General features: G+C 38.4%; 1 protein-coding gene across 1 annotated transcript in view; it reads left to right on the top strand.

Moving 5' to 3' along the window:
* The first annotated feature begins 5,623 nt into the window (after positions 1-5,623).
* Positions 5,624-16,619, top strand: part of ASXL3 (ASXL transcriptional regulator 3) — a 107,015-nt gene continuing 96,019 nt past the window's right edge. Inside the window, exons 1-2 of the mRNA XM_036493603.2 lie at positions 5,624-5,732; positions 6,973-7,081. Of these exons, the coding sequence (XP_036349496.2) occupies positions 5,655-5,732; positions 6,973-7,081 (187 nt within the window). The 5' untranslated portion in view covers positions 5,624-5,654. The remainder of the gene's footprint in view (positions 5,733-6,972; positions 7,082-16,619) is intronic.

Below are 16,619 nucleotides of genomic sequence, written 5' to 3'. Positions count from 1 at the left end.
AAATTCACATGGCATACTGCTGCCTTTATTTTAAAAGAGCCCAGTGTTCCTATAATTGAATTGGACTTTAAAAGATTCTTCATGCTTCAGATGGAGAATACTAGAAGATTATAGCTGAGCTGGTGGAGGTTAAAATAAATATGACAGATGTTGTCATGTATCACCCGATAGGTAAACTGTACTTCAATGTGTAAATAAAATATTAATTAATGGACATTTGAAGTTATTTTATGGCAGTTATTTATAGGATTCTTGTGATTATGACAATCACCTTACTACTTATTTTAATGGAAGGTCTGTAAAATAATAAAATAGAGTGTACATCTCAGTTTGTACTTATAAAAGGATATTTCTTAGGTTTAAAGATCCAGCTTCAAGATAAAGCTTACCGAACTCTTGACCTTCTATTCATATTTTGGGGTTTTTATCTTCTAAAGCACAAGATCAAGTTAAGTGGGCAGGACTGATAAAGCCCTTCAGTCTTCCTACTGGTGCTTTGACAGTTTCTATAAAGTAGATAAAGGTCAAAGTTCAAATGATGCTAAGAGTATGTTTTTGTATTAATGAAGCCAATCAGAGATACACAATGACGTTTGGCTTCTGAAATTCTTTCTCTAAATTGAGAATTGAATTGCATGACATGTATTATTTGGTAATATTTTCTTATGTGAATTTCTTCACTTGATAACACTACACTTCTTTCTTTACTTAAGAGACTTGTCAAACTTTGAAAATCACACAGATATCTTCACAAAGGAATTTGCAAAGTATCCTTCAAGATGAACTACATTTCTTACTATCTTAGAGACATTGAATATTGAAAATCGTGTGGATATCTTTACATAGATGTTTATGACATATCTTTCGTTTAGATAGTACCCATTCTTTGTTTGGATTGATGAGTTGTTATTTATTTTTATATTTTTATAATGTTTGCCATTCCTCACATGTCAGTGCTTATTAAAATGTCGTTAGTAATTTTTTTAAAGGGCTCATGAATTTTGGGACATTGTTTTTCAAAACCAAATTTCCAGGTTAATGTGGATTTTTTTTTGTATGTTTTATGCTGGACTTATTTAGATAATATATGAGTATAATTACATACACATTTTGCATACATACATATCTTACTCTGATAACTGAAGAGAGTCTAAGTTTTATTATTTTACTTTCAGTTACCGTAGAGAATTCCTTACTAGTACAGTGATATTGTCAAAGGCTAACTTAGTTTTGCTTTTTTAGACTTCCATTTTTTTTTCAGAATTTTTAAATTGCTTTTCTATTTGAAAATTGAGATTTAACATTGTTTTACAGGAACTAGCTTTCTTCCACATTTTTTTTTGTTAAGAGATGTACTAATATAAAATTTTAAGATTTGAATTACTTAAATATTATATTGTAAAGTATTATGATTGTGACATTATATTACTACATAATCTTCCACCAGTACTCCCCAGGTATTCTTCCAGTGGCTTTAAAAATATTTAAGTAGCCTCTCCATTCCATCCACTAAGTATTCACTAAGAGCAAAATTCTTATGCGTCCCATCAGCAATTTGATCATATAAAGGATTGGTTTTGTGTGTTCCATGTAGCACTGGGACTCTGCAAGGCGTCTCTGGGGATTCTTTGATGTCTAGACAGTTTAAATTATGCCTGCTCCCCTGATTCCACATTCCACCCCTGTTCTGCTTCAAGGGTTGTGGGCAAAGAAAACAAGCCAGAAGGGTTCTACAGCCCTACAGTCCGAGGGGGGAGGCAGGCAAGTCAAAGAAGCTGTGTATCCGCAACGGCAGGTGCCTAGGAAAGGGCTTGATTATAGGGAGTGGAAGAAAACATCATTAAGAACAAATGTTGTCTTGCTTGATTATTTCTAAGTGTATGTAAACACAGAAATGCATATGCATTGGGGACAGAATACAAATGTATAGAAATATTAGAGAAGATAGTGAAGTCAGGTTTTAACCCAAAGTCCCAGTTCTTTTCTTTCCAACTTCCCACAAGGAGCCAAATCTAAGAGTGACTTGTTACTATAAATTGTTGTATTTGTTGGAGTGCTAAAATAAAAAATTGGGTTTTAAGTTTCAAAACTAACTTTCTTTTCTTCCTTCCCTTTCTTTATTTTCCTTGTATAAATCGGGATATCGTGATTCTTCTGATTCATCTTTATAGAAAGTAAGTAACTTGAAATTTCATTGATTTTGCTAAAGTGTTTGTTTTATGGCTCATATACATACGTACATGCTCTGTTGTAGAATGTTAAAGTCTTACACTGACTAAATTGTTTTTCACAAGTTAAAAATAAGAATTGCTACCTAAAATATTTCCATGATACCTCAGAATAGATTTAATATTTTTGTCATCGTCTCTCTTACCTGCAGTTAATCATTATATTTTAAATTCAGATAAATGGGAAGATAAATATAGTTCAATTCCCAATTCCAGTTTTTCTTAATATAGAAATAATGAAGTTACATAGGTCTTTTATTTATTCTTATTCAGTAGCAGTTAACTGAGACATAACTTCTCCTGGAAAAGCAGTCCAATTTTTCCAAACTTAATGAAACTGGTGATAATAACAATAGGTAAATGGTGTGGAAGATTTTTAAAACTAATGTCTTTTTGTATAGTCTACATCGGATGAATCTGCTATTTAAAGTCTGTTGCTGCTGAACTCCACATTGTTTTTAAATGATATGGATCCGAATAATTAGGTTCTTTAAAGATCTGCAAATGATATGCTTAAAACTAAGTGACTGAATTATTTGGGTTGCAGAATTTATATTTGATTGCAAAATATCTTCTGATTTTTCTAAAATGCCAGCATATGGTTTTGAAATAAAACAAATTTCAAATGTTTGTTTTGGGAAACATTTGGGGAAATTCCAGTACTCATAGGGATTTGGGCAATGTGCTATCACACGTTTATGGATTGTATGTTTTTAAATTTTCTACAATAATTTTTGATTTTAATGAGTTGATCAATATAATTTAGTAATATGTTTATATTCAATAGACCTTGTTATTGGCATGACACTTTGTGCCCCTGTTATGTATACTGGCACCAATCCTGTTTTTAATGGTTAATTTATTTTGAGTGACAAGTAGAAAGAGACCTACTATCTGCTGGCTCATTCCCCAGATGGCCACAGTGGTCAGTGCTTACCAGGCAGAAGCCAGGAGCTTAATCTCGGTCTCCAGCCATCCACTGTTTTTTCTAGGCTGTCAGGAGGGAGCTGGATTGGAAGTGGAGCAGCTGAGATCCAGATCGGAACCAGAGCCCGTGTGAAATGCTGGCGTCCTAGGCAGCAGCTTTACCTGCTATGTCTGCAAGCATATTTTAAACTGCTGACCAATAGCAAATTTATTGTCTACAATTGTCTTTAGTTTATTGTGTCTTAGAAATCAAATGTAAATTATAGTGGAATATATTCAGTATTTCTTAGTTGCTTTTTAAATTGGCACTATTCTTGGAGTCCTTTTTAAAGATCTTTTTGTTGTTGTTAGTTATTTCATTCATTTGAAAAGCGAGCCCTCCTCCACTGGCTCACTCCCTGAATGCTTGAAGGCTGAGAGCTCAATCCAAGTATTCCATGTGGGTGGAAGGGCCACGATATCTTGATCTTCCAATACTGTGTTCCACGGTGTTCATGAGCCCGAAGCTGGAAGGGATTGGACCCATGGGCATAGACGTGGGATGCAGGTCATTTTAATCACTTTGCCAAATGCTTGTCCCATTCATATTCTAAATCCAAGTTCTAAGCCATGGGCCTTAAGAGCTTAGGAATCCACAGCAAACATTGTGAATTTTCATGTTAGGTGAGCAATTTTATCAAGCTATGTCTTTGAAAGGCTACAATGTGTCATGTTTGTATGTTAGATTCTGTTTCACTTGTCATGTTTACATCTCTTTGCCATGTCCCTACAGAAAGTCTGTTTCTGACAGTTTCATTAAATTAAAACTCTAAAAACCTGGCATAATCATCCCCAGCTTCAAATTTTCTGTGTTTTTTTCTGAAGGGCATACAACAGAAATACATATTTTTCAGAGTTCACTCTAACATGTGTTGCATTATTTATCCAGAATTCATTCATGCAGGGATAAATAGATTTTACTTTATGTATATGCCTGAAACACTTCAAATATAAGCAAAAATCATGTGTGAGGGAAAATAATGAAATGAGGTTTGTAGGCTTATAGGAGCTACCTAAGGAAAGCTACTACATGAGCACACTGCTTTAAGCCATGTGAGCTTTAGGGTTACAACTGCATTGTTCTATGACTAAATTTGTGTTGGAACTGCTATTACTGGTCAGACCCAGGGGAACCATGTTCATGTGTTGGCACAGACAAGCTGTTTCCTAAAATAATGACGAGTATTCATATTCTTGTAATACAGCTGAGCCTTTAGGACCATGATGCATATGTATGCCAATTTGCAGTAAGGGTCTTCTGGTAATTCATCAAATTTTAGTGCTTCACTTTATTGATGAGTTTTCGTAGTAAGTGATGGGCTAGATAATCACAATTTTAGGAAGTTCTTAATAGCTAAATATTACATCCCAGAATTTCAGTTTGAAAGTCTAATTTCCTGAAGACTCTTTCAACCCTGAGTATTTTGACAGAAACACTCAGAACTCCTAGGAGGAATGTGGGAGTGAGCCTAGGGCTTCTAACCGACGTTCATGTGGTAAATATTCATCTTGTAGTCTATTTCAAAATCCATATGAAAACATAATTGAATGAAAGCCATAATTGCAGCTTGCAAAAAGTATTAATTTGCAATCAAGACATAAAATATGGTCTAAAATCTACTCCAGGAACTACATGTGTATTGAGCACATTTTATAAACATATTTCCAAGTGTGTGTATTCCACTAATATTTGTGTGTTTATAGTTTATTATTTTTAATCATTAGTGGGTATTTGATTTATTTAAAAATGGACCTTTTTTTTTAAATTTAGTCACTTGCAGAGCGTAATTGTTAACTGGGCAGAATTCCCAGACACATACTTCTTCACTTGAGGTCTACGCTGAGATAAGGATGCTGTTGTAGAAGCTGTATCAGAGACACAAACACAGATACAGCATCCTTAGTTGGTCCTGTAACAAATGCAGTCCCTGTGACTAACTTAAATACTTACAATTTCAAATCAGTTCCTCCCTGGCTCCTTATTATTCTTTTGTTGCCTTTCAATCCATGGGATAGAGCTGCCCTTGAACTTGTGTTTTTTTTCCTTTTCTGTTTTTTTTTTTTTTTTGATCACTCAAGTGCAACCATCAAATTGTCTGTAATATTTAAAAAACTGAGGCTTCATGGTGTTATTTATAAAATAACATTACATAAACGTTTTGGGTTCTTTAACATATAGTGTCACTTGCTTTATGAATAATAATTTTAATTCAGGAGACTTCTTGCCTGAAGCCTAAAAGACAGATGTATCTGATTAACTTTGGTGAAATTGGACTGGCCCGTTATTGTAATGTAGATGTTTTGGGGTTGGGAGGATATTTTAAAAAGCCGTGCAAGACAGTCTGTTTGTAAAATAAAGACTTGGGAACAGTTTTGCCACCGAAGCTGCATCTCAGACTACTTCATGTTTGCACACTTTTATTTTCCAGTGGAACTTCTCCATTAGCCTGTCTGAATGCAATGCTTCACACTAACACTCGAATTGGGGATGGAACATTCCTCAAAATCCCTGGAAAGTCAGGCCTCTATGCTCTCAAAGTAAGTGGATTATTGGTTTTTTTTTTAGTATTAAGTTCTGACTGTGTTATCATGCATTTTTAAGATGTGTGAAAGTATGCAAAATGAGTTTTGGATAAAGACACATGAATGACCCTTTTGCATTCTAAATGTTTTCAGATGTCAGAAAAAAAAAAAGATTTCATGTTGAGAATAAACAATAGAATTTCTCTTTAAGGAAAGCATATCTGTGGTTTCACTCCATAATATATAGTCATGGAAAATAGTTGTGGCTTTAAAATTCTTGAGTCTGTATTTGGGGAGGAGTGTCATGGAACATTGGCCAGGAGTTTGAGATGATCACAGTTGCCATAAAGGCTTGGACTTAATGACCATATGTTGATGTAGAAGCTTTATACCTGCATGCCTTTCTGGCTTTTATAAGAAAAATTGGCTGTGCTTGAACACTTACAGATTTAACAGTGTTCAATTGTAAAGCAAATGGTAATCTCAAGGAAGTTTTACCAGGAATGCATGAGTGTTGTTTGAAAAGAACAGGGAAATAAAAATGCAAATCTGTACATACAGTCTGAATTATTTTACAAGAATGCCCATTTTCATCTAGAATAAGAAATGACACACATTATACAAAATTGTGCAGAACAAAACATTAGGATCTACAATGGTGGTGTAACTTGGAACAAATGAATATAGTATGTTACTTTTTATAAATCAAATTAAAAAGAAATCACCTGTTTTAATAAAAGAATAGATTATGTTTGAAGTGTGTTAATTTCCTCTGAGGAGATTTTTGTTTTTTAGTATCCCAGATTTTTCCTGGCAAGGAGAGGAGGGATTCTTCCTCAAGGGACTTGTCCTTGTGGGAATTAAAAAAAAATTACACAACTTAGCCAAAATACGTTTTGTTTTTGTATTTTGCACTTATTAGAGTGTTTGATTTAGTGATTAGAGTTTTGCTTTGTCATACTGTTTCTTTAGATAAAGAAGAAAGTTAAAAGTGAGGGGATGTATGTGAAAATGAAGAATTTGGTTTGGTTTGGTATGGAATTTGAAATTTTATCCAAAATAAAAAAAAAACCACCTGAGACAGTGGGCTTTTCTCACTTGGTATTTGAGAGAGGCTGATTTCATATTAAAAATAAGTCAATGTTGAATTTGTGCATCATACATAACTGTGAAAAAACTAGGTTTCTAACGTATATTGAATGTTTTTAGATGTTAATACATCTTCATTAAATTGTTCTTTTGAAAAATAATATAGAAAGAGGAGTCCTCAAGCCCGGTGGGTGGAGCTTTGGATTTAGTCTGTGACTCTGAATTGGATGGCACAGAAATGGCTGAAGCCAATGCCAGTGGAGAAGAAAATGGAGGTGAGTTTGATCGGTTTCAAAAAAGATACACCCTGTTCTCTTCTGTCCTGTAACACTCCAGTAGTTCCCTGCGGCCATGCCTGCGCTGACCCACATGAGTCTTCACCACTTACTATGCCATGCCACTCGTGATGAGCAAAAAGCAGCTAGTGCCTCCGAGAGTGTGCAGTTCTTTGTGTTTTGTCTGCGCAGTGTGAATTTTCCTGGGCAATGATCACTTTTTGAGTGTTAACAGCATCGGTGCGTTTCTACTGTGAAGTGAGTTGGACGCTCGCGGCCTGTAGAGGTTCCTTCCCTACGAGAGGAATGAGAACACCAGCCTGCTACTTCTTAGTGTCGTGATCTTCCCTGTGATCACAGGAGTTTCGCAATGGCTTTGAACCTTGCCTTGTCCTCTGTAAATTAGCCTCAATAGTCTCATTCTTCAAAGTGAAATCTGGGCTGAATATGATACTTTCTTGTTAATAACAAGTGACCCTTCCAGAATCCTAAGGGGCCACTTTCTACCTCTTGGATTGCATCTGTGCTAATTCACATTTATCTTTCTCAAGGTAGTTACCGTATCATTCTATTGGTAACTGTCATTCTGTCCTGCTGTTCTGTTCTGGCAAATATTTGTCCCACAAAACCTCCTGCAGTTTATCCTGCACTACCCACTGGTTCCACAAATGGACCCACCTCAGGATCTGGAAGGAAGACGGTAGTTATAATCCCTGTCACTGGGCTCATAGGAGTCAGTGAAGCAGCCTTAAACAAACAAACCTCAAAGACTCCTCACAGAAATATCAGATGTCAGTAATAACCCAAAGCCATTTGTTTTAGTAATGGCCATGGGGTCCCTCTGTGTGTGCTCTGCATGCCGACTGAACACTCCTGCCCTCTCAACTAGTGTGCAGGCTGATAGGCCCCGGAAGACCCATGCTGCTTGGATTTCTGTCTGATCTGCAGCTGAGGTTGTGAAGGTAACATGCGAAACACAGATTCTAGCCTCAGCGAAACAGCTGCAGACTGTTTTATGGACTGTTTTCATCATCTTTCATTCGACTTGCTGTCCTTATTGCCCTGCCTTTTGGAAAAGTCAGCTGCACTGTGAATCTTCCCAAGTCTTTTTGATTAGAAAGGACAAGGCAGAGGTGCACCCTGGTTTCTGGCTGATGAATGGAGCATCCTCTTTGCCTTCGGGAAGACGAAGGTGAGTCCTGGTGATGTCATTCCTGTTGTACTTCCTGCTCCACAGAGCCCCTTCTCTGGGCGCAGCCCTACTGGTGACATTACAGTTACAGGGGTAAACGCGAACAAACAGCCCTCTCATGGAGCTTATGCTTTTTGAAAGACAGGCAGTAAGCAAAACAAATATTTAACACTTAGAGCATAGTTACTGGTGACTGGTGTTATGAGACAAAATAAATAGGGAGAAGACAGAAGGATTGTGTTTATGAAAAGAACCGAGTGGATTGCAAGAGGAATGGGCCCTAGGTAGAAAGAACAGAAATTGAAAATGCTTTAAGGCAGGAGAATTCCTGGAATGTTCCAGAAAAAGCAAGGGCTATGTGGTTGGGAGGGCACATGGTGAGATACAAAGTCAGAGAAGGAATGGCCGGATTAGAGTCTGAGACGAGCTAATATGTGTTGAAATGCTTGGGACCAGAAGAGTTTCACATTTTGCATTTTATTTCTTCAGATTTTTGGAGTGTATATATGTGGATATATGTGAGAAATGACACCCGAGTCTAAACACAACGTTTATTTATGTTTCAAGTATTTCTTACGTACACAGCCTGGAGGTAATGTTATAAAAGATTTCGGTGAACCTGCAGTTTGTGACTCATCATGTGAGCTCAGTCGCAGCGTTTGCCGTTGCTGTGATCATGGCACCTTGCAGAAAGTTTTGCCGTTTGAGATTTTCTGGATTGTAGATTAAGGATGCTCAACTTTTACTGTCATTTACTTTGTAGAGTTTTGAGCTCTTGAGACAGTTATTGAGGTTTTAGCAGGATCACTACATATAAGAAAACAGTACAGAAACACCCATTCAAAAGCTCCTCCTGGACTTTCGAGGAGAGGTGACAGTGACTTGAATGAAAGGAATGGTAGTGGATATGCTGGAATTGATTGGCTTCTGGACATATATGAAGGCAGATTGAACATCGTTGTTCATGTGAGATAAAGTTTTGGGAATTGCTTCAAAGCCAGTGAGTTCGTAGAATAACATTGACTTTAGTTTAACTGGAAGAATCTGCAAGAGAAGCCAATTGGGGAGGGTAGATTGTTGATTGGTAGCTCAGTTTTGGACACATGCAGTATGAGATATCTTTTCAACATTCAGATAGATATATTAATTGGATTTGTCTGTCTAAAATTCAAAGGAAAGGTCTTGCTAGGGCCTGGCACGATAGTGTAGAGGTTATATTTTTGCCGTATATTTGCGAGGATCCCATATAGGTGCAGGTGCTTCATCAGGTGGGAGTGAATGGGACCTATTCAATAGACAACTTTGGGCTCAGCAAACGTTTAAACAGGCACCCATATAGTGCCCTGCTTCCCAACCATCTCTCTGCTTGTGGCCTGGGAAAGCAGTCGAGGACAGCCCAAAGCCATGGGGCCCTGCAGCTATGTGGGAGACTGGGAAGAGGCTCCTGGCTTCTTAGCAGCTCAGTGCTGACTGTTGCAGCCACTTGGGGGAGTGAACCAGTGCACAGAAAACCTTTCTTTCTGTATTTGTTTCTCTCTGTATATCTGTCTTTCCAATAAAAAATAAAAAAGGAGAAAGACATTTGAAAATAGGCAGCTTATAGATAATGTTACAGAGATTAAATTGAATATGACAGGTGAGGAAGTGAAGGTAAATATGAAGATGCTTTGCAAATATATATTTTTTTAAAACCATGTGCAGTTTTTTTCGTAGTATTTACCTCCCGTGAACATTTTGTAGACTCCTCTGGTACTATCATCAAGTTTCTTGTATCAAAAGAAGCTTATCTTTTAATTCCTTTTTCTGTAAGCTTTAAAAAATAGTCTTTTAGAAGAGATGAGGCCCAAAAGACTGAGCTAATGGGCACTTGAGCTCACAGGTCTGGAGACATTACAGGAAACAGCAAATGCAATGAGAAGTTTCTGTGAAGGAAGTAATTTATATGCCAGTGATTCTGATATGTCAGGTTGTGCTGGAAATTTAGAAATTACTGCTCAGCTTTGCTGAAGCCATTGATGAAATTGATAATGGCAGTTTTTGTGGCAGGAGAGAAATTAGAGATCACCATTGTGAATAATTCTTTTGAGAATTTTTGAGGGGTATCATTGCGGCATAGTGAGTTAAGCTGCCATCTGTGACACCAGTACCACAAAATGGTAGCTCCACTTAATGATCCAGTTCCCTGCTAATGTGCCTGGAAAAGCAGCGAAAGATGGGTCCTGTGCTTAGACCCACGCCACCCATGTGGGAGATTAATGGAACTGGGGCTCATGGCTTTGGTTTGACCTAATCTGCCATTGTGGCCATTTGTGGCGTAAACCAGTGGATGGAAGATCCATCTCTCTCTCATTCACATTAACCTCTTTCTCCCTCTTTCTCTGTAACTCTGTCTCTCAAATAAATACATCTTACATTTTGTACTGTTGTTTTACTGATGAAGAATCACAATTAAGGAAAAGACAGATTTGAGAAGGTTACTGTTGCCTTATGCTTCATCAGGTGGGAGTGAATGGGAACTATTCAATAGACAACTTTGGGCTCAGCAAAAGTTTAAACAGGTATTACCAAGCAGGAGGTAGAAAGACCAGGATGTTTTGGTAGGGGTGAGGGTAAATGAGTACATACGAGGGGGGCTCATGGAAGTTTGCTTCTCATTTCTTCATTATTTCTCATGAAAATCAGAAAGAGGATCAGGAAATGGGAGTGAGGATACAGGGAATAGATTTTCCAGATTTCCAAAGAATGTCTAAGCGAGTCTAGCCACATGAGTATCACTCTTCATGTCATCAATCCTGAATTTAATATGAAGCTAGCTGGTCAGGTTGATTTTTTTCCAGCTATGTTCCAAGACCAGCATGGAAGTACACAGCACACACATAGTTAGATTTAAGTAGAGGGGGTTTTTTTTTTGGCCCCAAATGCAAGCAGTCTAGCAACAGAAAGACAAAGAAGTTGAATTTCAAGAAGCTTGAGCAATTAAAGCAAATGCCCACAGATTTTAAGCAGATGTGGAAATGAGTGAAGAAACACCTGTGTGAAGGGTGCCAAAAAAACACATGCGTTGGTCCTGGCGCCATGGCCTAGCGGCTAAAGTCCTCGCCTTGAATGTGCCCAAGATCCCATATGGGCGCCGGTGCTAATCCCGGCAGCTCCACTTCCCATCCAGCTCCCTGCTTGTGGCCTGGGAAGGAAGTCAAGGATGGACCAAAACCTTGGGACCCTGCACCCATGTGGGAGACCCAGAGGAAGTTCCTGGTTCCTGGCTTCGGATGGGCACAGCACTGGCTGTTGTGTTCACTTGGGGAGTGAATCATTGGATGGAAGATCTTCCTCTCTGTCTCTCCTCCTCTCTATATATCTGACTTTGTAGAAAATAAGTAAATCTTAAAAAAAAAAGAAAATACATGTCTCCACATCTGAATGGCAGTATGCTGGACTTCTGAGGATACTCAAAAGACACCTATTGTAAGACTGGAGGGGAGAACATTGAGGGAGGTGGGTAGTTGGGGGGAGGGGAACCCTAATACCTAGAGTGACATATTCCAGATTCTAAAAGAGAAAAATTTTCAGCCCAGAATAACTTATCCTGCAAAGCTCTCCTTTGTCTTTGAAAATGAAATAAAATTCTTCCACAATAACGAAGAACTTCAAGAATTTGTCTCATCTAAATCTGCCCTACAAATGATACTCAAGGATATTCCCATGAAAGAAAAAAGAAATAGCAACCACCAAAAACAAAGGCAAAAGTGGAGAACATCCTACTAAAAGGCTGACAGAAGACTCAATCATAGAACAACACATCACTTAAATGACAGGAGCAAACAGCTCCGTATCCATAACTCTGAATGTAAAAGGCTTAAACTCATCAGTCAAACGCCATAGATTAGAAGACTGGATCAAAAAACAAAACCCAGCTATCTGCTGCTTACAGGAGACACATCTCACCAACAAAGGTTAGAGGAAATTGAAAGTGAAAGGACGGAAAAAGATATTCCAAGCAAATGGTAAGGAAAGACGTGCAGGTGTAGCCATTCTTACTGCAGGTCTCCCATCCCAGTTCTAGGTCCCGTGATCCCAAAGCTATCCAAGAGAAAACTCCAAAAGAGACAGTGTCCATTAGAAAGAACCATGCTTTGTCCATCAACATGTGAAGAGAAAATTCAGATAAACCGTGGAAATTGCACTAGATTTTGCCAGTGATTAGCCCTGACTTCCTGAAGATACAGAGGGAGAGATTTGGTAGCTGAGAAGAGGTGAGAGACGGAGTAAGAGCCCTCAGCCAATAATTAAACCAAAGCAGGGATAAGCAAACTCTTGTAATTTAAAATGTGAATAGGTACTTCACAAAATAGCCCATACCCACACATATCCAGCTAATGTGACCAAAATTAGATTTCCTGGCCTCTTCTTTGAAGCTGCATTAGGAAAATTGCTTTGGAGAACCACCAAAAGAATAGTAAGTAGCTTATTCCCTTGAGTATTCCTTTGCTTGCCCCGTTTTACATCTTACTGCAAACCTCAGTTGCTTTTTGTAGGACAAGTATGTTTCACATCCTGGTGTAGACCATAAACCTTCTGTTTATAACCTTAGTTAATTCTGACATATATTTTCAAACCTTGATGATAATTTTGAAAATATATTAGGTGCTTATGATGTTCAGCTTTGCTAAACTGTTGACATAAAGGTTCTTTAATTGCACAGCATTCCTGTGGATTAGGCCATATTTATAAGTTCTATTGTTTTTTTTTTTAATAATAATGTCATTTTTATCAGTGATGAAAAAAGCAGGTTCAATGTCTCAACCAAGCTCCTGACCCTAGTGAGTGTGACCCCAAAGCCAGGCTCAGGCCATACTGACATTGCATCTAGAATCCCTGGAAATGCTCACGAGGCATGGCCACGGACAGTTTGCCTGATAACACAGGTGTAATTCCTACAAATCAACAATAAATTACAGGAAATTGACTCACCTAAATGATAGCCAAGGCTTTTCTGTTTCCAGTAGATTTTGAGACCAAAGTGAGAATGAATATACTTAAAATCTTCCTTTTTTTTTTTAAGGTTTATATTATTTTTGTTGGAAAGGCAGATTTACAGAGAGAAGATCTTCCATCCACAGGTTCACTCCTCAGGTGGCTGAAATGGCCTGAGCTGAGCTGATTCAAACCTGGGAGCCAGGAGACTCCTCTGGGTCTCCCACACAAGTGCAGGGTTCTGAGGCTTAGGGCCGTGTTCTGCTGTCTTCCCAGGCCACAAAAAGGGAGCTGGATGGGAAGTGAAGCAGCCTGGACACAAACCGGCACCCATATGGGATCCTGGCATTTGCAAGGCGAGAATTTAGCCACTGGGCCACCACGCCAGGCCCTCTTACCACACTTCTTACAGCTGTGCACATATATTAGAAAAAAAAATGATGAAAAAGAGAAGGTGAGGTGTATGTCTGGTTGTATGGATATGAGGGAAAAAATGGCGGGGAAAAAGAAAAGGTAGGTAGCTAGGATGGAGAGGAGGAGCTGGAACCTGTTGCTCCGTCTTCACTCCCCTTCACCTCTGTTATTCCGCCTTTGGTGGAAAGAATGGGAAGTGTGGAAGTGAATGATCACCATCAATGGGTAAGATAATAGAACGGCTAGGTCTCCGCTACCCCAGAGTTACTGCGAATGAATGAAAACGAACTGACATTTGTTGCAATCTTAGTGGGGTGAGGAAAAAAATTTTTGAAAAGAAAAAAGTTTGCAAAAACTAACAAAGAAATCTGAGAAGGTTGGTTCTGGTTATTAACACAGGACGCCTTGTGTAAAGCTAAGATAACACTAGTGTATTAGCCTTAGTACTTTTCTGGACATGAGCTAGTAGGCCAGGGAAACAGAGAGCTGCTTTTGTCAATGACAGATGCTCTGCGACATTATCGTGTTTGAAAGTTCTGTTGAAACATTTTACAAGGTAGAGTTATTATTTTTACCAAGTGGTATATTATAAATTGTAGAATTTACAGGACCTAGAACTGTGTAAGTTTCTTTGAATTTTGAACAGTTTCTCAGGTTACTGGATATTAGAAATATAGACGTGGAAAAGTAAACCATTTAAATTTTACAAGCTAAGCTCTGGAGTGTAAGGAATGATTGAGGTGAATGGCTTGATGTATTTGTGTTGACAATGCATGACCATCTGTGCCTATGTAAGTATAGATCTGTGTCACCCAACGAAAATATTATGAGTTTTATGGGCTGTTTTAGTCAGAGATTTATGGGTATGTTTGTGTCTGGGTTGTTTTCTGAGCATAATGCATCGGTACGGTAGGAGTTTCCTCGCACATACTAAGTTGACTTATAAGGCCTTGTTGGTTTCCAGAACCTCTACATATTTTATATGAATTGATACCATCAGGAGACCATCTTCAAACACTTTATCTTCAACTTATATATTGTCATTAACAAGAAAAAATTAGTTTCCATTTTCTGGTAGCCCTTAGTCCATTTTGTGGTTAAAATAAATAGCAGCCATCCTATTTTTTTTAAAAAAAAATGAGGAAACTGGAGAATGTTCAATTTTGTATGCACAGAGATCCGAAAGGTTCTGCTTGCTATTAACCCTGATGGCTTTCAGAGAGGAAGTAGCACGTGCGGCGAGGCAATTAGCTCTTCAAAGTCTCTGTGTAGACCAAAATCAAAAAACAAAGCAAAAGAGTGAGAAGCAGAGAACAAGTACCCTATATGTCAAGCCTTAGATCCCAGCGAAAATAATGATTCCAACATTTGAAGAATTGTATATGGCTCCTTTTCATTATTCTTTATGGCCAGTTTTATAAGTGGGTTTCTGATTGTGTGATTCTTGGCAGGCTTGTGTTAACTTTAATGAAACATTCAGCTGACTGTGTTTTCCTTGGCTCAGAGGCCACAGTGGAAGGGCCCTTTTATCCAGAGTGAAAAGTGCTTTAAGGTAGCCTGAAGTGTGTGGATCTCTGCTGAGAGACATCAGTCACAAACAGAGGAGGGGCTTGGTGGAGAAAAGTGAGGCATGCGCTAAGGCAGGCTCAGCATGCGCAGGGAGCAGTTGTGGGAGCTTGTAGCGCAGTTGACTCAGGAGGAAGGGGAAGGAAGCTGTGGGAAACGGGGGAGGTGTGTGGGAAGTGATTCGAGTAATGTTTAAATATGTTGTCCGTAATTTGGTGTCTCTTGCCTCATGATCTTTTTTACTGTGGAGGTTTGTAGGGACTTGCTTGTGAATGGTATAGGATGCTTTTGGATAGGATGATGTGTGTGTGTGTGTGTGTGTGTGTGTGTGTCTTCTTAGGAGGGGCAGTGTCTAGGAAGGTGTTGACAGGCTTCAGAAGTTTTATGGTAGAAGACAAGACCACACGATGAATGGCCTAGTAACCATTCCTAAGAATTTCGCAGGTGAGGGCAGGGAATGCCTTCAGTGTCCCCCTATTTCCATGGGTTAGATCAATTTGTCTGACATTCAGTAGCTCTGTAGTTTATTTTTTAAATTTTTAAAGTTTTTTTTAAGCTCAGGGAGACACCTGCTCTACCTTGGTGGCCTAGGGAAACTTAAATCTGTGCAAATTCTGTTGTTTTAGCTACAGATGGAAGCAAACGCAGAGGAAAGAGAATACTCTGCATAGTCCGTAGTGACCATTGGCAGGCTCTAGAACTTCCTCTGCCCACTCCTTCATTCCTTCACCTTTCATCCTCACCCACACATCTCACAATTTCCCAGAAATACGTGGGACTTCAAAAGATTGGGCAGCCCTGGATCCTGTCTCCATACCAGCATTTTTCTTAAAGCAGTCAGTTCCGTTAAACATCATTCTCATGGTCCATGTCCAGAGAAAAAGAAATCTTCAGCTTTCTTCTAAATTTGTCTCTCTGTTTTTGATAACCTTTGTGGTGAAGAATTTTGCTCTTATGTGGAAATCTTTTGTGCTTTTCATTAAACTAATTTCCTCTTTTTTTTTTTTCTGTCTGAAGATGGAGACCAGCTGCTCAGCATGCAGTTCCTACCACCCTTCTTCCTAAGTGTTCCAAATGACTTAGCCCAGCTCATTCCATCATTATTTATAGATACCCTTTTCCATGTCTTTTATCCATTAAGGACCTCTGTACCTAAGATATTTCCCCTTGAACTCTGAACTTTGTTCTCACGTTAATGGATTCTGATCACTTTGAAAAGCCTGAAGTCATGGAGGAAAGGAAAGTTTTCTTGTTAAGAGTAGATAAACTGGCTCAGTTAAGTGTGCTTTCTTGAGAGAACTATTTCATAATGCAGAGATAAAAATTGGAAAGAGTATGATCTCATAATAAAAACAAACTCCCTCTCAAATAAAAACAAAATTAGAGGTATTC

Source organism: Ochotona princeps, chromosome 18 (assembly GCF_030435755.1).
Source record: "Ochotona princeps isolate mOchPri1 chromosome 18, mOchPri1.hap1, whole genome shotgun sequence".
NCBI classification, from domain to species: Eukaryota; Metazoa; Chordata; class Mammalia; order Lagomorpha; family Ochotonidae; genus Ochotona; species Ochotona princeps.
Note: the sequence above shows the minus strand (reverse complement) of the source record. Positions and strands in the feature narration are given on the sequence as shown.